This window comes from Neopelma chrysocephalum, unplaced genomic scaffold (assembly GCF_003984885.1).
Source record: "Neopelma chrysocephalum unplaced genomic scaffold, ASM398488v2 Primary Assembly neopelma1_25, whole genome shotgun sequence".
In the NCBI taxonomy this organism is placed as follows: Eukaryota; Metazoa; Chordata; class Aves; order Passeriformes; family Pipridae; genus Neopelma; species Neopelma chrysocephalum.
The window spans coordinates 39084876-39110787 of record NW_020897694.1 but is presented as its reverse complement, the minus strand read 5'-3'; the positions used below and the strand labels follow the sequence as shown (position 1 = coordinate 39110787).

The 25912-nt window shown below is 41.8% G+C and overlaps 1 protein-coding gene across 6 annotated transcripts in view; it reads right to left on the bottom strand.

The window, feature by feature from the left end:
• LIMS1 (LIM zinc finger domain containing 1) overlaps positions 1–25912 on the bottom strand; it is a 69805-nt gene that overhangs the window by 15817 nt on the left and 28076 nt on the right. Inside the window, exons 1-2 of one of the 6 annotated variants that reach the window (XM_027675004.1) lie at positions 25224–25309; positions 407–566 (exon numbers count right to left, since the gene is read on the bottom strand). In XM_027675004.1, coding sequence (XP_027530805.1) covers positions 407–562 — 156 coding nt within the window. In that variant the 5' untranslated portion in view covers positions 563–566; positions 25224–25309. Of the gene's footprint in view, positions 1–406; positions 567–2888; positions 3327–17135; positions 17352–25223; positions 25310–25912 lie in introns of those variants that run through there. The other 5 variants (XM_027675001.1, XM_027675002.1, XM_027674998.1 and 2 more) reach the window with 5 other exon arrangements.

The following is a 25912-nucleotide window of genomic DNA, read 5'->3' as shown; positions in this document are numbered from 1 at the left end:
CTCAAGTCAGCAATAAACCTCCTAGGGCCCACAGGATGCTGGGATTTCCCTCTATATGACTTTCTCCTCTAAGAAGTATGCTTTCTCTGTATTTTTGGTATGATACATCAGATTCACAAACTGCAGGGAAAAAAATCTGCACTGAAAAAGGAATCTCCAGCAGTTTTTTCTCAGCTTTGATAACATTAGGCTCCATATTTAAATAAGGTTATATATACCGATGCCCTTCAAATTAGCATAGAAATGCTTCCTGGCTTTTTTCTCCCTTTACTGGGCATACCGTTTCAGAGCCCAGTTCTTCACATGGGACTTTCTAAGCTATGGATCTGCCTGTAGCTAATTCTGGTATGGGAAAGAAGGCACAAGACAAAGGTTGGGGGCAAGAGGGGTACTCTGCCCCGCTTACCTCGTAGAAGAGCCCTTCGGGGAACTGCTGAAAGCACTGGGCACAGACGAAGCACTGCTCATGGTACAGCTCACCGTTGCTGTTGACTATTTTCTCAGCAGGGGCAAAGCCACCCCTGCAGCGCTCGCAGATGGCATTTGCAAGCGCATTCGCCATGTTGCTGTTAATAAAAAAAAAAAACACAAAAAGAAATAGAAAGAAAATTAGCCTAAATAGGCAACAACACTGGTTGTGGGTCTTTTTTTTCCCCCAAGGCCAAACTGCATCAGCCTAATGCAAGGCTGCTCAATACAAGTTTTTCGATGGACTTCATGGCTTGTAGTATCCCCTCAGAAATAAAACTACCACTTCTCCCTGCTCCTAAACTCTTTAGAAACAAAATCCTTGTGACGAACTCTAACTAATTCAAAAACCAAACAGAAATGTTGTTACGACAAAAATGTTGTTATAAATTTACAGGCTTTTTATGACGAGAAAAGACAGGCAACTCAAAGCACTATAAAAATTGTTAAATACATTAGAATTACAGAAAACAAGGGCAAATTATGAAATATATTAGAATTACAGAAAACAAGGGCAAATATTAACAATAATTGAGGACTAGCCCCACAAAGGAAAACATAAATGATTAATTCTAAAGAATTCCTAATTCTAAAATATATATGTAACAGCCTTAGTTCAAAGCTCTAAATAAACAATGTGAAAGAGTGTGCAGTATCTAGTCTGGCAGACATTAACAACAGCCAGAGTAGGTAAACAATTATCCCTTATACAAGCTCTGCATAGCTTGAGGTCATTTTACAAATTTAGTTTGAAGTCATGGGATTTTTGATTGGTTTGTGAAGGTTCATCTCAGAGAGCTCAGCTCACGATGTGCCAACTCACAGCTCACTCCAGGGCCATGCTGCAGGATGGGAATGCTCCAGCTGCCCCACAGCAACCCACATGCAGCCCAACACAAAGTCATAAACCCATACCAGGGATGCAAAAAAATACTCAAATAGCAACCTTGGTTGCTTCTCAAAGGCACAGAACCAAAAAACAGCAGTGTGGGAGCTGCAAAACATTAGAGGAATTAGCTACTTCACTGGGTTCGTGTCCACATCTGCAGAAGACACTACAGCTGTGTTTCAATTAAGGCCAGGAAAAGGCTCTCTTGATTTTTCCTTTGCAAATATTTTATTACTCATATCTAGACTCTCAAAGCTATGCCTTTCAAGATCACCTCTCTGCCCTAATACCATGTGATAGCAGAGAGCAAATATAGAGCAATGGTCTAGTTTCATTACAATCTGACCTCAGCTGACAAAATCACTGACTCAAAACATCTATTTGGAAGATTATTAGACAAGTGACATTATTTTAAACACATATGCACACATGCACACATTTTGGTACAGCTGTCATGCTGTACTTGTAAGTGTAGAGCCCCCAGTCCTCTGCAAGATGCCAAGACTTCCTTTTTATCCCCACAAGGGGATAAGACCTCTTGGCTCCCACCAGGTTCAATAGGAATTGAATTAATTCCGTGCACACCATCCAAGGGAGCAAGCAAACACCTAGCACGTGGTTCAAAATGGAATGTGTTTTATCTATTTCTTACACTGTCTCAACAGAAGAGCCCTATGCAAGGTCACATCTGACCAGTTATTATTAGCTGGCACTTTTTTTTTCTCTCTCTAAAGATCTTTGCAGAAGAGAAAAACAGTAACTGCTATCTAAATATCCATTGCTGTTCCAGTGAAACAAAAGTGGGCAAATTTCACTCGAAGATCAGATGGGGAGGATGGTCTTACCCATATGTAACAGACACACCTATGGACAAACTGCAGTGACTATACATACGAACTGTGATTAAGTCTAAAGCTTGCTAATGGTCTCCATGGATTATATACACTTTCTGTGGGGGAAGACCTCAGGCAATTTCCCCATCCTTTTATCAATCTAAGTGAAGAATAATCACAACAGAAACTGGGACCTTTCATCATCACTTCAACAGTGCTCGAGCACTAAGGATGTTAAGCGCTGGCATACATAAAGTATAATCCAAGCAAAAACACAAAACAAAGTTCAAAACCAAATGAAAACATTAAGTTTTCCTCCCCAGTACACAGAAGTGCTTCACTTTGAAACACATCATATATGCAAAATCAGTGATATATGTAATACTTTCGCACTGATGAAGCAGTTTATCCATTTGCCCAAAATAACACGCGAACAACCTGAAGGCAGAGAGACTACCTGACAAATTCCAACTCCGTTTTAACTGCTGATAAAAATTTCTGATGCAATTAATGATGAAATTTAAAGCAACAACTCCAATTTTAGTTGACAGTTACCACTGGCAATGTTTCAAGCAGAACAGTGGCAAAGGTTGGGTAAGAGAACAGCTTGCACAGATCTCAGATAATAAAATACATAAGTACAATGCACATGCAATGTCACTGCAGCTATACTCCGAAGCTGAACAGAATGAACTTACAATTTTGCATAGAAGTCACAGAACTCTTTGTAGAGTTTTATTTCACTGTGCCTACGCTGCAATTTTGACACTGGTTTCTCGCCTTCATTTCCTGCAGAGTTGTGAGCATCAGGAGCAACCTTGTATGCAACCTCTTCATCCTCTGGGATGGAGTACGGGTGAGCTCTGTGCTGGAAGTCCATCTCTCTCTGATTGCCTTCCTGGGTGTATATATTCTATGCTTATACTGCAAAGAAGCTGTAGGCAAAGCCTGCAAAACAGTATGCTGGACTTCCCCTTGTTCCCAGAGAAGTGATTTACTTTCACAGTTCCGTGTCATGTAGCCAGAGCTACTCAGTGCCCTGCTAGAGCTTCAAGTTAAAAGTTCAGTGGTGGGGCGGTGAGCCTGTCACACTGTGATTTACTGAGGCTGGCTGTGCACAGAGGAGCAAATTTTCCTGTTAGGCCCTCATGTAAACTCAGATGCTGGAAAAGGGTCTTTGCTGCTGGCTACTGATAGAAGCTGCCCAGGAGAGCTGTGGTGTAAGTAGCATATGTGAGCAAATATGTTCACCAACAAACTTGCCCACAGCTACTTTCTGCTGAGGGGGGAATGGAGGTAGATTCAAACAATATTTTATCATGGGCAAACTAGCAGTGGAAAGCACAAAGAGAAGACTCCTGTCACTAGGTAAATATTGCTTTAATGTTACAGTATATTAATTATGGTGAAAAAAATGCCTTTAATGTTCCGCTTGTGTCTTCTGGTGTCCTATGCGCTGAATTTATCTATAGGCATCTTTCTTCGTGTCAGCATTTTGGAGAAGGGACAGGTACAGATGGATAGTTACATTTATGTTGTGCTTCACAGGCCACTAACCAAACTGCCATGTATGCTATAATGGGCAATATATGAAGGAGGAAAACTAAAGCTTTATTTCCAGTGATGTGCTGCATTTAGATCAATGTCACAAAAGAACATTTACTGAAGCAATTTACCGTGGATATTAAAGAACTGAGAAAGCAAGACTAGGAAGAAAGAATGAAAAACAATTATTCCTTCACCACAGAATGCCCTCCTAATGTTGTAATTATTTTATGTTCATATTCTATTTAAAAAACCTGTTGTGCACCACTTACTAGGGAAGTCAGGGTTGATTAGCTGCAGATCTGCAGCTAATAACTACACTACTGCAAGCTTTCCCTGCTTGAAGCACAGTGTTTGTGGCAGACGTGGGATACTTGGTTTCCTGCAACTTTTAACTGCAGAAAAGGCAGGCTTTTGGAAAACTCTATTGAGTAACTACCTCTGGCGTTGGACTGGCTCAGCCTTATTTGTAATCAGTTGAACTGCAGAACCGCATGCATTTTGTGCTCATGACACGTAGTACCTTGGTATCTGAAGAATCTGCTAGTCTTCGAGGAGGCTGAGAAAGCAGAGGATGACAAGGAGATGAGCAGAGGGAACAAGTGGAGAAATTAGGACTCGAAGATCAGAGAATCACAGAATCATTTTTGGATAAGACTTCAAGATACCTCCAGGGTTGGTGACTCCACCACTTCCCTGAGCAGTATGTTCCAGTGCTTGACAACCCTTTCCATGAAGAAATTTGTCCTAATCTCCAATCTAAACCTCCCACAGCACAACTTGAGGCCGTTTCCTCTTGTCCTGTCACAGGATATGACAGAAGATCCAATCAAGGCTAAAACTTCTTAATATACCTTCACCTTCCTAGGACCTACTACCGAGGGTCTGGTTGATGATGGGTTTTGGCCGTATCTCTCAGCACTGGTTGGGACAGCTTGCTCAGTCAGCGTACAGCAGCCCACACGCCCCTCTCCATGCAGGCCTGAGCTTGCACATAGCCATCTTCCCGCAGCCTGGCCAACACAGCCCTACGCTGCTGCTGCTGCCAAATTTGTGGGATGGGTTTGGTCAGGCACCTTTCCTTCACTTCCCCTCAACAAGGAGCAACCCCTGGGCAAGCTATTGCTTGGGTAGGTGGGACCCAGGCAGCATGACCCTGCTTATTTACCCATCTCTAGGTGTGCTTACGCATCCTGCATCAGAGCTACCAAGAGTTACAAGCTGTAACAGGCTAAGGAGGCTGCACCCGCACCACTGACACAGCTTGGCTGCAGCTCAAGCCCTATTTTTATCTGTCATGGGGCAAGTGATGCTCAGGTTGTAGCCGTAGGCCACAAAGATCTTGCCAGAGCACCGCTGCAGGAAACGGTCCTGGAACAAAAGGTTTCTGCATCCACTGGAGCACCAGTGAAAACCAGCAGTGTTTGCCAACAGATATGCAGGCATAGTGATGCTGGCTCTTCTCCATCTTGCCTCCTAACATTTTCTGCACAGGCCAGTGCTAAGCTTCTGTGGGTATAAAAAAACTCCAGCGAGACAGACTGCAATGGACTAAACATGCTGATTCATCCAGGATTAGTGCAGGTGTACCAAGCCACTAAGATAAGAAACAGCAAGTCGGTCTGTCTCTTCCCCTTATTGCTGTTTCTCAACAATTTCTCAACTGTTTTCCTGTGTTTTGTCCCAGATTACTTGCAATTCTGCTGGGAGGCTGCTGCTGCAAATCAAGACAGTTGTTTTTCTCCTGGTGGACTTCTACAGTCCTTGTAGTAACTTGAAATCCACATGTGACCCAGGTCACTGGAAGCCACTTGTGCTGCCTTGTGTCCTCTGTTGTGAACAGGAAAATATTTGCTTGCTTCTGTGGCTGCTGCTGAGCAGTCTTCTGTGTGGCTGTAGCAAAGCAAGTAGTATGGTGAGTCAGTGCAGTAAGATGTCCATCCAAAAAGCCTGTTTTAATTTTCCTGGTTTTTTCCAAGAGGCAGTCCTACAAGGTAATAGAACTCCATACGTGCAATAAGTATAAGCTGCCTGGTTCTCCAGGCATATTACCTTTGCTGCTGGAGGAATGACTCCCAGTGTCTTCCATTAAGCAAGAAAGGAGCTTGACAGGAGTTTAAAAGGGCCTTTCTGCTATTGGTGGAAAACACAGTTGCTACTGTGAAGGTTTGGTAATCCACAAATCCAGTGCAGCTGGATCTTTCTCTTTTCTGTCATTTTGCAGGAGGCATGCTGCCAAGATCTGAAATATTTAGTTAAAAATACACTGAATTTTCATTAGGGAATTCTAGGTTACCCTGAAGTGAAACCCTCCACAGGGAGTCAGAAGCATGTAAGGGGTCGCTGATTTGCAGCAGCAGCTTCCCAAGGGCACTCCCTGGGATCTGGGACAAAACCTACCAGCCTGTTGTTAAGGACGCAATGTTATGGAGAAAAGGAAGAAGTTGAGTGTTTAAGTGGAAAAGGTATGTAGGAAGGAATAAGACTTTCTAGTTCCCCCTGGCACACTGAGGATCTTATCAGAAATTAAAATTGATGGTAGGGAAGGTGCTGAAAGAAATGGCGGACGAATGAAGGAGAAGTGTCCCACTGTGGTTACGGAGAAGGGCTTTGGAAAACAATTGCAAAAATAGCCACACTGCTTAATCATTGCTGAAGGATAACTGCCACCTCACTCGACCCTGCTTTCTCTGGAGTTTTCAGATCTGGCTGCCTGTGCTGGTGGCTGCCAGAGGTAGATGGGGACTCTTACAGAGAAGGCTCGTGGCTGGCCAGGCCCGCTGAGCATTTCACTACATGCCACAAATAGACATGCTGAGCAGTCACGGCTCCAAACAAGGTGCTTGGCAAAAGCAGCTGCCGCTTGGCAACCCTCTCGTGCCACTGTGAAATATCACTGCATCACCGGTGCTGTTGAGAGGGCAAATGGCCCATCAGGACGTGCGGGGGAGGGGGAAGAGTAATGACAGTGCCTCCCTCCACTTCTCCACTTCCCCCGTCGGTAGGTGTGATTGTGATTTCATTTCAACAACATATTAACAGATGCTATGCAATGGCTCTCACACGCAAAATACAGAACTATTAGAACAGAAATCTGGCTGCAAAATATGTGTGGGCTCACAGTGACCTGCTCTGATTTCTGCACCAACATTTGAAAGCACTAATTGACCTTTTGTGTCTTTTTTAAATTGAGATTAAAAACACTCTTGGGTTCTGGTTGCTGCAATTGTTTATCTCTTAAACAATAAAATACTTTCCATGTTAAGCTGGTCTCCTAAGGTAGTTTGAAAGAAGGTATAAATCTTTTCTACAATAAAAGTGCACATTACAGGTAGGATTTTCACATGTGCCCAGGACTGCTCTAACTTCTGTTTCTATTAAAAATGACAGAAAGTTGTCTTGAAACCACTGCAATAAAAAGTCAGTGAATTTTGAGTGATCCTAAAAGTTTCACCCTTTAGTCTTCACCACAAAAAGCATAATTAAGCTTATGTGGTGGGCGTTTAAATAGGGCAAACAAAAAGGTAACTCTGGATGTTTCATATACTTCAATATAAGTTTATTCTAGTATAAACATGTCCAAAAAATGTTTTGGCCTCCACAAACAGAGAAGGTTCACATTCCATCTCTCCATAAGGAAGTAAATATAACTGGAATAGACAGGTAAGCAGCACCTTCCCACACAATGTTTTACCAGCCATTCAAGCACAGTGAAAAATCAGTCTCTGATGGAATCTGTAGAAAGGGAGAGCAATATGTGAGTGTAAGACTTTCCTGTTATAAGTAATATTTCAAAAAAACTATTGTGTTTTCTTACTGCTGGTTACAAATCTTACCAAAGGAAGCCATGTTTTGTGTAACCAAGTAATGGCTTCTGAGTACTCTTTAAAACAACTGGTACTCTTTAAAACAATCATCTCTTCCTCCCCCACTACTATTTTTTTAATCCTATGCAGAGGGGAAAAACAAAACAACAGACAGACACAGTATCATGTATGAGAAGCTCATGATCTTTCCATGTGTTGCATGAGACACAGCATACTATTGGTTATTCTTAAAATCTGCACCTTGTGTAGTTGACTGTAATGTATACTTAACTACGGTAAATATACCGTATCCAAATTCTTCCAACTCTATACATTTTAAATATGCATTTACACTGATGCATTTCCTGTAACAACATTTAATAGCCCTATTTCCAATTTAAGAATAAGAAAAAAGTTCAGCTACTCAATACTATGGGCTGCACATCAAATGTCTCTGAGACACTCATCCTGAAAAGAATGATATTTTCAAGCCCAAAGAGACAAGATCAGGCCCACTATGCTCCAAAAAAGTGACAGGACAAGAGGAAATGGCCTCAAATTGCATCAAGGGAGGTTTAGATTGGACATTAGGAAAAATTTATTCACTGAAATGGGTGTCAAGCATTGGAGCAGGCTGCCCACGGAAGCGGTGGAGTCACCACTCCTGGAGGTATTTAGAAGTTGTGTAGATATGGCACTTGGGGACATGGTTTAGTGGTGGACTTGGCAGTGCTGGGTTATCAATTGGACTCGATGATCTTAGAGGTCTTTTCCAACCGAAATGATTCTATGGCTCTAAAATGTTGCAGTATCTTATATCTCGAGTAAGTTTCATACCATCAATATTCAGTTCATGCCATCTGTCACTGAAATCCACCAAAAATCCTCCACCGATCCTTAGTGTAAAGGCAAATGCTAGGCTTTGGTTCTACCTGAGCCATCTGCCTGCACTGTGTGCAACTGATGTTTTGATAAGCTGAACACCATGACCTGAGTGGTTCATCTGGGAGCTATAAGTAATACTATGACTCAACATAACACACCAGCTATCAGGTGAGACTTCCAGTATGTCCATGCAGTTTCTTGTAAGGCAGAGAACTGCAACACCAGGCTTCCCAGCTCACAGCAACATCTTTATTATAGTTATGTTTCCACTGGAGACACTATGCTGAAGACTGACCCTCAGCTTTACTAACCAGCACATCACTTTCACACACCTTTTATTATTATTTTATTACTATTACTCTACACTTCCAGTAACATAACTATTTCTCACCTTCATTAGTTTGTGCTCCTATTCTATATAAGGAAGTGCAAAGTTTTTAATTTCCTGAATTAATTTGTTTTGAGCAGAACTAGAATGTGTTAAAGAAAACATGTCCTCAGTCGCTCCTCTTCTCTTGCATCCATATTAAATTGTAATTATTAGTCACTCTAGGTTTTGGTTTTATTTTTCTCTTCCTACATTCACTACAGCATCACCAGGCTTTAAAACCAGTAGAGGATGGCAGACAGCTGAGCCATCTTCAGTTAACACTGCGGAATTAAATAATGCCCCTAATATTCAACAGTCAAGAGAAAAAGCAGATGCAATTTATGTTCCTAAGATGAGTAATGTATCGACAAATAAAGCTAATACAAAATAGCATTGTTTTCCTACTTTATTATGATGTTCTTAACATTTAGGGTAATATAAACTGAAGGTCTTCATTTTGTACTTTACACTTAGTAGCTACTCAATACTGGTAGCAGGCCTGTCAAGCAGGAATGAATTTTAGCAGCAGTTCAAGCAAAGCAAGACTTCCATGCAGTTTGCTAAGGGAAGGTTTTGGTTACTATTGCCAAGTTTTTTTACAGTAACAGTTTCCACCCTGTCACGGTTTAGGAGAGTCACTCCCTAATTTAATGCCATCTCCACCCCTCCACTCCCTCGCTTGCTCTTCTCTCCCGTTCAGTTTTCCCAGAGGCTGGTGCATGATAGGGAATATGATATACCCACTCAATCCTGTGCTCTCTAGCCCACATGTCTATGGAGCTATTTTTGAAATCAGTCCCAATGTCCAACTCAATTCCCTCTGGAGTGCCATGTTGCAACAGGACTTGCTTGTCAAGGCCCAAGATGGTATTCCGGACAGCAGTGTGAGGCACAGGGTGCGTCTCCAGCCATCCAGTGGGAGTCTCCACCATTGTCGGCACATAGCACTTGCCTTGGTGGGTTTGCGGCAGTGTGATGTAATCAATCTGCCAGGCCTTCCCATATTTGTATTCCAACCATTGTCCACAACATCACAGAGGCTTCACCTGCTTGGCCTGCTTGATTGCAGTGCATGTTTCAGTTATGGATAACCTGGAAGATAGTGTCCATGGTTAAGTCCACCCCTCAATCACAAGCCCATCTGTATTTTGCATCTCTTCCCTGATGACCTGAGGTGTCATGGGCCCACCAAGCCAGAGATAATTCACTCTTATGTTGCCAGTCCAGATCCACCTGAGACACTTCAGTCTTGGCAGCTTGGTCCACCTGTCCGTTGTTGCAAAGTTCTTCAGTAGCCCAACTCTTGGGTACATGTGCATCTACATAAATGGCTTTTGCAGACAATTTCTTTACCTTGGCAGTGACGTCTTGCCACAAATCAGCAGCCCAGGTGGGTTTCCCCCAGCACTGCTGATCTGGTCTTCTTCTATCGTTCTAGGCACCCCCACATGACTTCGTTCAGGCCACGATACCATCAGTCTCCACTGGACTTACGCACTGGCCATGTAAGGCTATTAAAGGGTGAGCGAGTATTGCTGACCACTCCCTGGCTCTTCAATTCCTGAATCATCTCATGGATGGGAATCATGGAGTCTTGGTGTGATACTGTTGACAGTGCACTGTTGTGGTAGTGATTGGTACCTGTTGTTCTTTGATCCTCAGCAGTCTCATAGCAGAAGGGTATTCTGAGAGACAGGTAAGGTATTCAGCTGTTTAATTTCCTCTGTCTCTATAGCAACTATTCCAAAAGCCCAATGATGCCCTTTTGGGTCCTTGAAATACCCTCTCCTGAGGTAATCTATGCCAAGGATGCATGGGGCCTCTGGGCCAGTCACAATGGGTTGGTTTTGTCATTCATTCCCAGTCAAGCTCACTTCAGCTTCCAGTACAGTCTGCTGTTGGGATCCCCCTGTCACCGTGTCTGTTAACTTTGTATTTCCTAGAACAGCTCAGAGACCTCAGAAAAACAAAACTAAAAGAAACGCAACCCAACCTTACAACTTTTAAACTTGTTCTTCCCGGTGTCTGCAAATTGGTAACTTTTATTAAGTGGTAATGCTGGAATAATTTAGCTTTTCTCTCCTGTGTGTAAATTCACTTCAGTGTGACAGACTGCATTCCAAGGACAGCTTAATTATAATGAAAAATAAAGAGCAATCACAGCCCATTTTCTTTAGAGAACACCTCTGATTAGCCATCATCAGAACTCATGAAAACAAAAGCAAAAGAAACCTACAACTTACTTCTAGTCAGCTAATGTTGCAAATAAGAGCAATGAAAATCCTAATAGTTATAATCATTGAACCATAAAAATTTACTAAAATCATAGATTAAAGAGGAACAATACTTTCTGCTTGGGTTGCTGTTACTCAAACAGCTATCTCTAGTCATTTGGAGTCACAGGGAGGTGATAATCAGGGTGAGCAAGTCAAACAAAATTGCTTAGGAGTTGTTATGCAATGCAGGAGACGAGGTGAGAGAGAAGGCAAGCAAAAAAGGGTGTGTTCCTCGGGAGTTATTTTAACCCCTAGAGCAATGAAAAGTACAGCACAAATGAAAAGTAAAGGCTCAACACAAATTTAAAGTATCCCAATATTAAAATATAATCATGAAGCATATTTTTGCTGGCTGGATGTTACTATAATTAACAATTCCATGTTATATTTACATGGACAAATCCCTTCTTCAATTAAAGCAGCTCCCAGACATGCCAAAGTGTTTCTTAATCCAGAGTTCCCAAGCATCTGATTCAAATGAATATTTGTAGCTCCCAGCTCTCCACTATTCCAGCAGAGTTTTTAACCAGAGCAAATGAAGAAAGATAACTTTTTTGTCTTAACACTGATTTTCAAGTTTTTTCTGCTTTAATAAATGTTATATAAATATTAACACTGGTGATTGTATTAAGAAACATTACCAATAGAAATCAAATCTAAGAATGTTTCCAGGTGCAGACAGATCTTTTCTTTCCTCCTTACCCTGTTCTCAGTATCCTAAGGCATCTGAAATCTCAACAGGGTCCCTGGTTTCCCAGACAGTCCCTGACCAGCATCTCCATTCCTTCCTCCAAGGAAGAGCGGGACAGATGTACGGCTGGAAACAGCTACACACCTTGTCTGTCTGCTACACATGGGGTTTTTGATGGCAGGTTGAGGAGATCTGTGACCTCACACAACTTCCAAATGCTGTATCTCATAAAGAAAGAGACACAGCCCTACCACATTGCTGATGGGGGGATTTTATTCATTTGTTTCTTCTTATACTCACCTACAAGCTTTGCTGTGCAGAGCCTATCCCCTGAGGCTCAGCAGGACGTAAGAATGTGCTTATGTATCCTGCTTCATCTGCAAGGGAGTCTTTGTGTTTAAAATTTTGGGGCACATCCACATGCCTTCCAGCCTGGAGTCAATGTGCAGAGGCAGGTGGGAGCCTGAACAGATCCAGCAGAAGATTGCCTGCACCTACTCATGCAGATGTACCCCCATCAGTTTCAGCAGCGGAGAGCAAAGGGAATGCAGATACTTTAGACCTATTAATGTGGAAAACATCTACAGTGCTTTCTGCACAGGGGAATAGAGCAGTGAACTACAGCAGAGTAACTGACAGTCACTGATGGAAGCTTGCCAATGATTATTTATTGTAAATGCTGAAATTTACTGTTTGGTAAAAACTTGAGACTCTCCGAAAGTTGTTTATATTTTTAATAGCCTTTTAATGGACTTAGAAAAAAGGGCTACAGACAACAGTTATCAAATTCATTTTAAGTGTTAATTGTCAAAATAAAAACTGGAGAGAATTGCTGCTGCTTTTGCCAGTACCTTATGCTGAGCTTTGCCAATTAACAGTATCAATTTTTTTAGAGGAATCATTTTATTTTTACAAAGGCCATGGGATGAGAAGGGGAAAGAGCAAAAATAGCAAGCATACTGCTGCTGACTCCTAATGATTAATCATAAACGTATGTACACAATTTCCTTTGCATCCTGTTTGCATAGAAAAGCAAGAAAGAATAGCTCAGCACACAGAATTTTTTACATGCCGTTTCCAGAGACGAGGCAAGACAAGATCTATCATAGATGTCATCTTTTTACCCCCAAAGTCTTTTCCTCCCAAAAGCTAGAAAAGAACAAGTCTTCCCCTCCCTTCTGAAAAGCAGATTTCTCAGGCTGCACTTAGTTCAGTGACTGCTGCATCTGTTGCATACAGGGGAGGGAGGAAGGTGCCAGGCAACCCCCTGCACCTTGAACTCTGTGCCCGGGGAGCATCCTTCATAATTAAGGCCTATGAGCTGGTGAGTCCAGCTCAAGCAGGGGAAGAGAAGTCTGCATTCAGCATCTCTTTCTCAGTGGAGGTCTAAACCAAGAACATTTTTGTACTGTGCAAATTCAAGAAAAGGATGAGCTATCAAGACCACCTTTACATGGGGCTGGCAGGCTCCAGCTCCCTATAAGGTCAGTAAAGCACCAGTTGCATCTACAGTAGCAGATTAAAAGACTGACAGAGAGGTTATGGGGTTTGTTAAGTGATGAATGGAGTGGGTAGGTAGAAGGAGAAAGAGAAGCCAAATTTCCCATCCCCATCAATGTGCTTGTCCTGTCAGGACAAAGGCTGGGACTTCTCTCACTTCACTGCAGCCAATGGCATAACCTGGACATGGGTTATGCCAGGAGAAAGTGGGGTGGAGAGGACGAGAGAGACAACACACTCCATCCTAGGCTAGTTTACTAAAAGAGGGGGATGAGTCCTACCCTCCCGCCCTGGTTCTGATCTTGGTTGAGCTTAGGGCTTGCTATTTACAGCTGTTGGTGGCTTCCCTTGAAATGTCCTCATTCTCCTGCACTGGATGGATTCTGGCAGTCCTTCCCAGCCCCCTCAGGTCCTCACTGTTGCCAGTGGCACAGCTCAGCTGCTTGGCCACCACATTGTACCACCCGCAACACTGAGGTACCTGGGGCAGATTCTGAGTTAGCCCCAAGCCCCAGCCTGCAAACAGCAGCAGGGCAGCAGAAGCAATGCAATGCAATCATAGCAAGTGCGTGGGCAAAAAGAGCAAACCCATGCACTAAAACAAGCTCTGCTGCTCATAAATCGAGCCTCACAGATAGCTACAGCTGCCTGAGATGACTTCCCCTCAAGATGACCTGGCACCTATTTGCTAGAGCAAGAGGTGTTTGGAGAGCCTTTGTTAAATTTAAACATTCATTTAGGAGCTTCTATTGTAGAGGGAAATCTGACAAGCTATAAAACTTAATGGAAAGAGCCAAATTATACTCCTGCAGTCTTTCCTGCAAAGAGACTGACTCATCATAAACTGAATAGCAGATCTGGAAGACGATGATGAGGGTCAAATGTCTGGGTGCAGTGACATCAGTGGACACAGATGCAGAAGCTAAAGCTCAGCATCCTGTTGCAGAGCCCAAAGCCCCTTGGTGCACAACCTATCAAGAAGTTGTGTCAACACAGAAAATTATTTTTATACTGTAAACACAATTGTTTCGAGAAATTTTGGGTTTTGGAAAATTAAATGTATGTGATAAATCTATGTTCTGGTGCATATTTAGGAGTTTCAGTACATTGCTTCACAGTGCCCTAATCATTAGTAATCTCAGGTGTTTTAAGTACAAATGACACTGATGTTCCCAGGAAAGAGCAAAGGTGGAATTTTGGCGCCAAGCCCTATCGAGCTGCTTTGCAGCACTGACAGTGCCAACATTTGGCTGTGTCTCAGTCACAGTGTGTGGGCAACACAAGTCCCCATCCTAAGGAGCAGCATCCAGCTGTACTTGCAGCAGCAAAGCGGAGGCAGCGCAAGACACCCTGCACCCAAGGAAAAGGGTGTAAGCAGCTGTCTGATGGGTTACTTACTGCTCTTTTTGCCTTACCAGAGCAACAGCCCAGAATGGATCCTAGGAAACCACCACCAAAGGAGACATATACCCCAAAAAAGGCTGGAGAGAGAAATCTCATACTGTGGTAAGGTGTAAAAGGCTCTAAACTGAAAACGAGCAAATACCATGTATGACCTTAACAAAGGATGATTTAGATCTTTTTTTTTCCCCAATACAGAAATTCTCACAGGGTATCCTGAGGAAATTGGCATCTTGAGTACATATTGGCTCAGGATTAGAAAAGTGGGGTACTTGAACCAAGAAAGCAGCTTTCAGTGAACTGTTGCTCAAGGGCTAATATTATTTAACACGTGGGTTAATATGTATGTAAAACAAAACACAAAGGCATTAGAACAAAGAACCGGAGAGAGACACTATGGGAGGGCATTGCAAAGCCATGGATGACAATCTATATGCAGTAGATATTAAAGAAACCTCTTGTATTCCTTGTGGACTTTAGATACCCTGAAAGTATTTACTAAGGACAGGCATCTAAGTGTCACTGGGGAGAACATATGGAAAAAGCTAAAGGTTTCCAGTTTTAGAAAACTAATGAGCTTTTTCTCTTTGTTCCCAACAGCTCTTTGCCCTGTTGTTATGTCATTATTTTGTATTTATAATGTCATAACCTTTTGTCATGGAGAATGAAGTAAAACTGACAAATAAGGCTGCCTGGCAACACACTGAAATATCACAAAACGGATTAGGAAGGAGCAAGGTTTAGTTTAAATAAGAACCAGCTTAAGCTATTAGCAAATACAAGATAAGCTCTGTCTGTAGGTACACGTTGACCCCTGCTCTAGGAGCATCATCTGACCATGCTCTATTCACCCTTTTGTACCTCTAACACCCTGTCCTGAGTTGATTCACAAGTCTTCTGATTTGGTATTTCCTCCAGCTTCGATTTTATTTCTCTAGACTGATCCCTGTTTCACATATTTCTCATCTCTTAGGATGATCAGCTTAGGAGATCAAAACATCTAGACTTATACTGGTGCAGACAACCCACCTCTTCCTTCTATCCAGCCCAAAAATGGTGTTATTCCCATCTTGGATGTGCATACTAATAATAGCAACACAACCACAGAGAGCTAGTACCCATTTTTATGTATATGCTTTAAAAAGCAGCTTCTCCTCCCTAAATAGAGCTATTCTTCCTCATGGCTAGTTTTGTATAAAAGAAACTAAATATAAGAAAGCCAAAAATCTCTGCACATCTCTTACTCTACTTAGTCTGATTAGTCTTTTATCTACAGTCATGTGAAAATAATACATACTCCTCATGCTATTAGAAATCCATCTAGGAAATCAATTCAGAATTAACACTACAGATAGATACCAAGTACACATATCAAACCTGCAAGTTAACACGTTCCTAGAAGTGATCTGATATTTCATGGCAAATAATCTTAGTAGGTTACAATCATGCATGTTGCCACAATAATTTTTAATTAAGGTGCTTAGTTATAACCAAAGGGCAAGTGTCCCAGATCTGAATTATTATTCTTCTGAAATTGCTAACTCAGTTAACAAAAACCTTTTAACTTGCACAGCACTCCAAACTGATGCAGAACAACCACCAAGGAAAAATAATCTAAAAATACAATGAGACAGGCATTAGGAGATAGGAAGTACTTCCTCTCCACCGAGGCTTTTGTTAGCAGACACACAAAGTTCCTTTTCTGAGGAGCTTGAAGTGGAAACAGATTGCTTTCACTCTGAGAACACTTATAAAAACACCTTTGCATTTTTACTTTTTTTTTTTTGGTGTCTGCTCTTAGGTTACAAACAATTCTTTAGTCTTCCTGCTCCAAACAGTGGCTTTTTGCAAATTCACTGTTACTCTTTTCAAAAGGTTCATAGCATCAGGAAGAAAATCCCAGACATTAAATGGCTTTCCGATTTTTGGTCACCCTTCCTGAGTATGGTCAGGCTAAGTGGTCCTGCTGCATTCTTTTGTCTAAAGCCCTTTCCGCAACAAAGAACCCCCCATGAAGAAAGTCAGAGCCCAGCAGCGACCCCAGCTCCACAAGAACAGCCTGGCACAGGCACAGGCACTACGCCAAGACCCCCAAGAAGCAGTACAACATCCAGCAGCACCTGGATGACCAAGAACTAGCTTCAAAGCAGACCAAGCAAAGTTGCCAGGCTCTGAAAAGTTTATTTACTTGTAATGCTGGCTGTCAGAAGGGATCCAGAAGCAAACACTGGCTAACATATGCCCTTCACAGAGTCAGGGAAGGCTGTCATACCACTGCCAGTATGCACAAGGTCACTGTATGACTCCTGTTATCCCTTCTTCAAGGTTTTTCCTGTAGTGCTTTGGGACTGCTTCTCAAAGCATGTGTTTTGCAGTGACTTTCCAGAGCTGTGTTTGCATTTTGTTTGTTAAAACTATCGAAACGAGCCGGCAGCAGAGAAGGGCTCAGTGCCCCAGCCATTCACACTCACCTGAGATTCTCTTCGTGTGACCCGGGCAGGACACTATCGGGGCGATCCCGTCTCCTCCTGTACAGACCTGAATGTGACAACTCTTTCAGCTGCAAGGCCGTCATATTCCTCTACCTGAAGGGTTGTTGTTTTTTTTAAAGGTGTGGGGGGGGTGTTTGGCTTTGGGTTGGGTTTTTTTACCCCCGCCTCTTCCAGATGTTGCTGCCGAGGAGTGTGGCTGCCAAGATGCCTGGAGAGAAGTGGCTGGGCGGTGTGTCGGCACACCTGCGCCCGCCGGAGCGACCAACCTCTGCAGGCAGGGCAGGCAGGCAGCCGCCGCTGAGCTTCCTGTTTCTCATAGGTACACACCCTCCCAAAGGGCACCACATTTCCTTTATCAGTGGATCACACCTAAGGGATGCCTGCGACGAGCTCACCTCCTTCCCTCCAGCTTTCCTCAAACTTTCCCTGCTCTGACAGGCATGACCCTGTCCCGTGCTGGGCAAAGCAGGCGGCTCTCCCAGCGCCTCGGCAAGAAGCTACACATCTCCAGGACTGCAATGAGCTGTTAACTCTTTCCCGCTATAATTTATGACAAAAGGAAAGTCATTAGACTTATGAAAATTCCCAGTTACTCAAACACGTTGGCAAACTCTGTCGGGGAGGTTAAGGCAGAAAAGTGTGCCACAAAGTAACTTCAGTATCCAGCATTAAAATATTCTTTTGGAAACACAACAGCACCGTGCTTGTCAGAAATTCCTCTTTTCCGCCCACTTTAGAAATCAGAAGAAAACCACAATGTAATTTTCTTCCTACTCTCAGCTATCAAAACACCACTGCTGCAACCATTTGTCACATCTTGTAGTGATGGAGTGTCCTGTGTAATTGTAAAACAGGAATGGAAGTGCTTAAGGTTTCCTGCAAGGCAGGAAGGTAGTTAGTGGGGAATTTTGCAAGCTCTGTGTCTCATCTCACTTAGTAATTTTCTAGTAATAAATAAAACGCTTCATTTCAGGAGGCTTCAAACAGCTTATTGCTTCTTGAAAAATTTTTACAATGTCTTTGACATTATGCTTGACATATATAAACAAAAACTTAATTCAGTGTTTTTTCAATGAGCTTGCATTTAATAAAAGCCAAGAAACCTAACAATTTGCAAGGACTGTTTTGACTAGGATAGGAAACAAGTTCTATGTGGTATGAATTACACAGTTCATTATTAAAGTGTTTATTTTGTAGCAGAATACATGTAAGAGTATTTTTCAACTCCTGTAACAAAAAAAAGTGTTACATAGGTAATACTGGGTATATCACTTGACACCAATTTTGTTAAGATTACCAGACTGAACACAAACACGGTAATTTATATAATACTATCAATGTCCTTCAGTCTGGAATGTCATCAACATACAATATTAAACATCACACAATGGAAAAATAACAGAAATTGTTTTGGAAAAGTAATCACATAACATGCCAAACAGATAATGGTTGCAAAAATTCGAAGTGATTTATATGATATTAGAAGGTTGCATGCACTGAACTGTCAACAAGAAGGATACATCTGAGCTCCTGTCCTCAGAAAATAAAAGGGAAAAATCACAGTATCTGCCTAAACACGCTGCATTCCAGTATTAAATGAAATATTTAAAATTGTTTCTCCATATGCAGTAGGATAAGCTTAAACCTAATTAAATGCCAATTCTCAGCAGTCAGTTAATCAGCGATTCAACGAAAAGTTAACGCTGTCATGAGTGGAGGTTAAGGACAGCACGTGACAGATGCTCATGACACAGCAGCTTTTATACATTACTAACAGTTTATTTTCTGCTTTAAATATCTGTGTACCAATGATTTATCTTTGTCCAAATGATCAATTTTAGATAATAATAATAATAATCTAAAAAGTGATGACAGAATAGATTTTTTCTGTGAGAAAGCTCTCTGTAAGCTATTGAAATTGAACTCCTACCTACATGTGTGTCTACAGATTCTTATTCTCTACAGTGAATAAGACTGTTCAGCAAATACTGAATACTTTTGTATTAAACACAAAATAAGCCTATAAAAAATTAAAGGACAAATCTTCACCCACTTTGTTGCAGGTTGCATTAGTGTGAAGCACATCACATTAAAACTTACGTTTATTTGCATGAGCAGGCGCTGTGCTTGGGCAGCCTACGGAACAACAGCTTTTACTCAAATGCCCTTGAAAACCAGAGCTGCTCCAAACTAGTATCAATTTACAACTAATACTACCAGACAGAGTATGAAAATTGAAGGAATACAAGGAGTTCAGAGACAAAAATGAGTTGTTATACAGATCAAAGGGCAAGATGGTTAGGTTTTTAAAATAAGACCTGGGAGTCAGCTCCATAGCATTATTATTTCACAGGCTTCTCCAGCAAACTTCAACAGGGGTCTAAGATGATTTAGAAAATACTTTCTTGGAGGACTTGAGAACAAGCTGAAAGCTTTCTACAAGAAGAAATGCAAACCAGACTCCTTTTCTGCCTTGTGGGTTTATCCACCAATACTCACAAGAGAGAAGGTTTCAAATCCAAATTTACCCAAACAGTCAAACCTTAACTTCTGAGTATCAAATTTAAGTTATAAGGGAGGTTTTTCTGAGAGATGCTGCAGAACACAAATGACATTTCTCCACTGAGTTGCTTAAAGACTGCCAGAAAGCAACTTGGACAGACCTGGCTCTGCAGGAAGAACTTTCCCTGAGAGTGCCTCCTGCTCCCCACACCCCTCTTTTTACCTTCCAGGCCCAATCTGCTGTTTATAATTCCTTTTTCGAGAGATTACATTCTTCTCGCGTGGGATGGGGCCATTTGGACCTTTCACATTCCATCAGAATTTTTGAGGACCGGCCAAGTTACCACAGTTTTTCTTTTTACCAGCAACATGCAGCCTTCTTGTATGTCCTGTACTTTAAAAGTTTACTCTTCATTTTCCAGTGCATGACTCTTCTCTCATGCAACTGACCTTCCTCATGCCCACAGAAAAAGCTAACGTTGCTACTGCAATCTGATGGATAAGCATAGTGTTATCAGCCTTTTGGTAGATGAAAATATCACCAGCAAAAGGTGGAACCAAGACAGAACTATGTAGTCCTTCATTCATCACAAGCAAGAATAACTTTTTATTACGTGGGAAAATGCTCACAGTTGACTTTTCACTGCAGTCCTGCAGAGCATTTATCTTGATATACCAGGCCTGCAGTGCTCCTTAAATTTCTATGAAAGTACTGCTGTTCTGGTGACTGTAGGTATTCAGTAGAATTTTCCAATTTAAAAACCTTTTAAGATGGACAAGTTATGTCTGGTTACTTTATGCTATGTTCAAAGGGATGTGAACAGTAATTCACAACAATGGAAAACATGCCATTGAATCAAGGAATAACAAAAATACCGCCAAGTGCTTCAAATTCAATACATTTCTTCATGAGCCTGTATTACAGAGAATGCACATTAACTATGTTAACCAGAAAAGACAAAGTTTTAGGTCTCTCATTCCACACAGAAAACTCTTTATCAATGTGTTTGATCTTTTATTTGCTCTAGTGCATTGGTTTTTTTCTTGTGGTTCTTGGTTTTATTTTTTTTTCAAACTTTGAAGAAACTACCAAATTTCAATGAAATTTAGTTGAAGATTTTCAAAGGGATAGAAAAAACTGTTGTCAGGACAGCATAAACAGGCAAAAAAATAATCAGAAGAGTGTTAAAAGAAAAATAAAGGAATGCCCGTAGTTCAAAGGTGGCTGCATGTTAAAACGGGAGGACGTTCCTCCATCCCCTCATTGCTAACTCAGCTTATCACTGGAATGAGTTTCCAGATGAATGAGTCCCAGAGTGACGGTTTTCTACTATTTTTCACAAGGTTGGGAAGAAAAGCACACTTTGTAGTGAAGGAAAAGGTTTGTACATCAGTGAAGGACTCACTGGAGCACATGAAGGAAGGTGGCAATAACCATTCTAGCAGTTTTGCAAGAACCCCTGAAGCACCCAGCTGATGTGCCGGTGCAAATGAAGCTTCATGCCTCTCTGAAGTAAGCTGTGGAGGTGAGACCCTGCAGGTTGGTTTGGGTGTGAAGGAATAGCATACTGTACCATGGGCCCCTGCTAGGGCAGGCAGTGATAAAATGAAATGCACGAAGAGAATATCAAGCCACAAACCTAAGGACATACACCTTGAAACTAAAATTTCTAAACTTCATGAGATACTTAATTGTTGATTCAAAGACTTAAATAATTAACTAATTACATGTTTTCTTCCTTGTCTAATGTGACTCCAACATGTTTTGATGTTTCTTGTTTGGTTCCACTTAGTGATCGATCAACCCTGAAGCATGCATATTTAATTTCTGGACTAGGCTGAGTACTGAGGCACTGAACTAAATCATGGACACTACAAAGCAGATCTTTAGATTTATGTCCATGCTCCAGCTGACCAAGCACATTTGTTGCAATTTAACAGCAGTTGCTAGTTTTTGTTAAACCTCTTCTATGGATGGCTGTCCCTGCCATACAATGTAAAATAAAAAACTACATGACAGTTGCAGCCTGGTCTAATGGAAGGTGTCCCTGCCCATGGTTTGGGGGTTGCAACTAGATGATCTCTAAGATCCCTTCCGACCAAACCATTTTATGATTCTGTGGCATGCTCAACACTCTCCAGAGCAGTGATGCACTCAACCCACTGAAGTCTTTTGGGATTTGAGAGGGTAAAGCAAAGGCAGGGGGGCTATTACGGTAAGCATGGGGATCCTTTCTCAACCTGGCAGTATCAAAGGCATCTCCACCTCCACTGCTGATGGCCCACAAGGTTTCAGTGAAGCGAGAAAGAGATCCCTGCTTTTACTCCAACTATCCTATTCCAATGACAACAAAAAAACATAAAAGAAAATATGAGAATATCTTCTGTCTGCCTGAACGTGAAGCTAGGTCTTTTGCCTTCCTTCTCCAAAGCTCTCTGGATGTGCTGCTCCATGAATTCCTAAATTCAACAGAAAAAAAACCCTGCAAAAGGCACACTTTTCTCCAGCAAGCACAAACCTACTTTGTCTGAGTTTTACAATACCTCCCTCTACTGGGAAAATGCTGCCTTTTCTCTCTGTGCCAGTATTTCTCTCTACAGCCAGTAGGAGGTACGGATTAAACCACATAAGCTTTAATAATTCAGACCGGGACCAAACTGAGAGCTGAGAGGAATGACAGACCAGTGGCTGAAGACGCAGGCTAGCATTACAGCTAGCAATTTACACTGTTAATCAGTGGATGATCCGTGCATAAGTAGCTGTGTAAAGAAGAAACCATGTGACACAGCATGAATCAGTTTTGTCCTGCCATTTGTACATAAGCCTCTTTAAAAAAAAGTGATAGATAAGCTGGCAAGTGGTTGAAGCTTTAAGATGGGTGCAGCTACTCATACGGACCCTGTATTCCATGGGCTAACAACTTCAAAAAGAGAAAGAAAAAAAAAACACACCAAAAAGAGGAGGGAAGGGATATCCAATAAATTCACCATTTATATTTATTGTCATAGCCTAGACCATGTGGAAAAACACAAGCAATTACTGATCTGCACTTTCTAGATCCAGGACCTTCCATTTAGAATAATTTTTACTGTCTTGGAATTAAAAGCCTCTTCCCAACAGAGATTTTCAAACTCAGTCAGAAATACACCTTTTACATTTAAGTACCCCTGTTTATGATGCCTGAAGATCCTAAGCCTGAAAAAAGAAGACTTAAAAGTCTTATCTTTAAACAAGTTGACTTCTACTTGCATTCTACTACTGTAGATATTGTCCAGAAGGTTTACTTTATTCTACTGTGGTGGGATAAAACGTCTTTAGACATGAGGACAAGCCCCGGGTGCGGGGGCTTCTACTTTTTGCAGTAGAGGTTTCCCAGTAGATGCTACAAAAGACTGAGGAAGCCTCAAGTTGAAAACAAAACAAAAAACCCAAAATAACCCCCAAATCAAAAATCAAACAAAACAACAACAACAACAATCTCCAAACAAACAAACAAGACAGAAGCAGAACTTAAAAATGGCTGGCAAATGAAGGAAATTGCCTGGGGAGCTGCTGCCTCAGATATCCCAAGGAATCACCTGCTCTAATGGCTGGGTTTGCGCCCTGAAAGCCAGCAAGCCCTTCCAGGGGTGCAGAAAGGTCAACTAAGCCATTTCAGATGGGCAACTGCTGAGACTTGGTATGGCTGGAGAGCTAGTGGGAGATCTCAAAACAGGTCCCAAACTGACTTTGCCCTTTCAGTGAAGGAATACAAGTATTAGGCAATCTTAATTTTTCTCCAAAACATCACTCATCAGGATTAAATAAATGCAAATAAAACTACAGCAGCCTATGAACTGCTTTCACTGTTGACTGCCCAGCAATTATTCTCCTGGCCCCTTTGTTTTCCATCTCATGAATAATTTTCAAATGACTAATGCTACATTACAAGTAGAGAAAGAAAAGCTTCTCATCAAGGTTTTGTGTTCCTTACACTGAAATGACATTAGACTGCCAAGGAGAAAATACAGTACACTCCCTCTGAGAAGGACAAAAGAGGCACTGGTGATGCTGGCAATGTGCACATGCTTGAATGCACCACCACCTCCTGGCATACAACCAAATACAACCATCAAAGTAGTACGTGACACTACTTTATGGTTTCAAGTGTTGCCGTTTTAGAAGGACAATCCAACCCTGAGCTCCAGAGCCTTTGAATGCTGATGGTTATAAGAAGAGTGATGAGCCGAATGGCAAGGGATGGTCAATTTAGCAGCCCAGAAGAAGCAACGACCCTGGCCGTGTGCCTGTGAACACACCATACAGCCACCTCACACAGTCTCTACTGCCCAAAAAACAAGGTAGGGAAAACACAAAGCAAAGGGGAGGAGGCAGTGGGGGCACAGAGAAAACACTTGGGATAGCACAGGAGGTCATACATACTGAAAATTGGTCCTATACTCTGACCAGTATTTCCAAGAAAGGTAGAAAACAGTGATTATCATCTTTAAAAGCTCTGAAACCTGCAGTATGATGATGGTTTCTAGTGTAAGAACTAATGTACTCTCTAAACCAAAGTATAGAAGGTAGATCATGTATCTACAAAAAATAAGGCTGAATACATGTAAACACTTAAAAATCACAAGCAAGGTTCAGTTTTTAGGGACTCAAACAAATCTTAATTTTTAAATATATACACTTTGGTTTCAAAATTATTATAACTTGCAATCTATCCAAGCAGAAAAATCCATACTGAGAAAAAATTCACAGTACAAAAGAAATGAAAGTAATTAATCCTGGACATTCAAGATAATATAAAATGGAAATGCCATCCTCCCCTCCCTTAATGCTGTAAAAATTATTTTTGGATTTAGCATAAAACATAAAAATACAATTTATTATGGATTTTTCATAATATTTTAAAGCACACGAAAAACACACTTAAGATTCTTAAATTAGAGCAAAGCCTTAAACCAAAAAAAGCACAGCTGCCCTACCGTACAAGCCTTGCCTTGCTGGAAAAGTGTCTGATTTCTGAACACAAAGACTCCCTCAAACCATACCAGAAGCGATACAATTTCTGTATCAGTGGGACAAATCTATTCCTTCCACTGGAATTACAGTTTTAGGTTCAGTTACTCCGTCACAGTGTCCTCTTCCTCAGCCACTGCCAATTAACTCATTATTCAAAGAAAATCCATCAGCAATGGGATCTTCAAACAGACCACAAATCCTCTGTTCTGGGTGGGGACAAAAGAGTGTCCCTAAAAACACTCACGATGAGCAAGGGATAATAAACTACTGGGAATACCAGGATACCCCTGTGCATTTCAAGAACAACAAAGGACTTTACTCAAAGCTCTGTTACCATGCCGCTTGCTTTTAGGAGTAACAAAACCCATCAAGCAAAATTTATATCTGTCCTCTTCGTAAATCCATTTATCACCATTCCCATGCACGGCTCCTGCTCTTAAGAATTTCTCTGCAAATGACTAAAAGACCATACAATTCATAGCCAGGCTGTAGGCTTGGGAGGCAGATGCCACAGCCAGAGCCTCAGCCCAAGCGACCCCGTGGACACTTACTGGCAGCCTGTAGCCTCGCTGGAAGCAGGTTCTCAATGAGCACCCTTTCCTATAGATAGCTTTACATCGAATACCCACTGTTTGCATGTTCTCCCTGTGGTTACTACTGGTAGTTGTGATAAAATAAAAAAAAAAATTGAAGTGACTCAGTAAACCACTTCCTTCTTTTACCCTGTCACCCAACTTAATGCTGAAAAGAAGAGGATAAATCTATCAAAATTCACAGTTCGGCTCCACAAATTGTGTCACGCCAATTCTCCATCTCAAAAACAAAAAAGAGAAGAAACCAAATCTTCCACCTCACAGAAAAGGGTACAGCTTTAGTTATACTACCAGTGTATGGTACAGAAGTACAAAATCTGGAGAGGGAACAGTGGGGCAGGGCTCGAGGTCCCTACATGGAAGGGCAACCCCTGCAATCACCGAGAAGTGAACAGTCACCCAGGTTCACCTCACCCCATCACAAGCACCTCTGTCAATAATAAGGGGAAGGGCAAGACCCTGTCTCCCCACCTTCCCACCTGCTGAGAAACAGGAATACCCTCTGATTTTCGTCTTTTCTGAGATGACAGCAGACAGTTTCACACACCACTTCCTGGGAGACCTTTGCCATCTCTGACAACCTCAGCCCAGGACAAGGACTAACTGGGAACACAAAATAACCATCACCTCCTAGGGCAGGTCAGGGT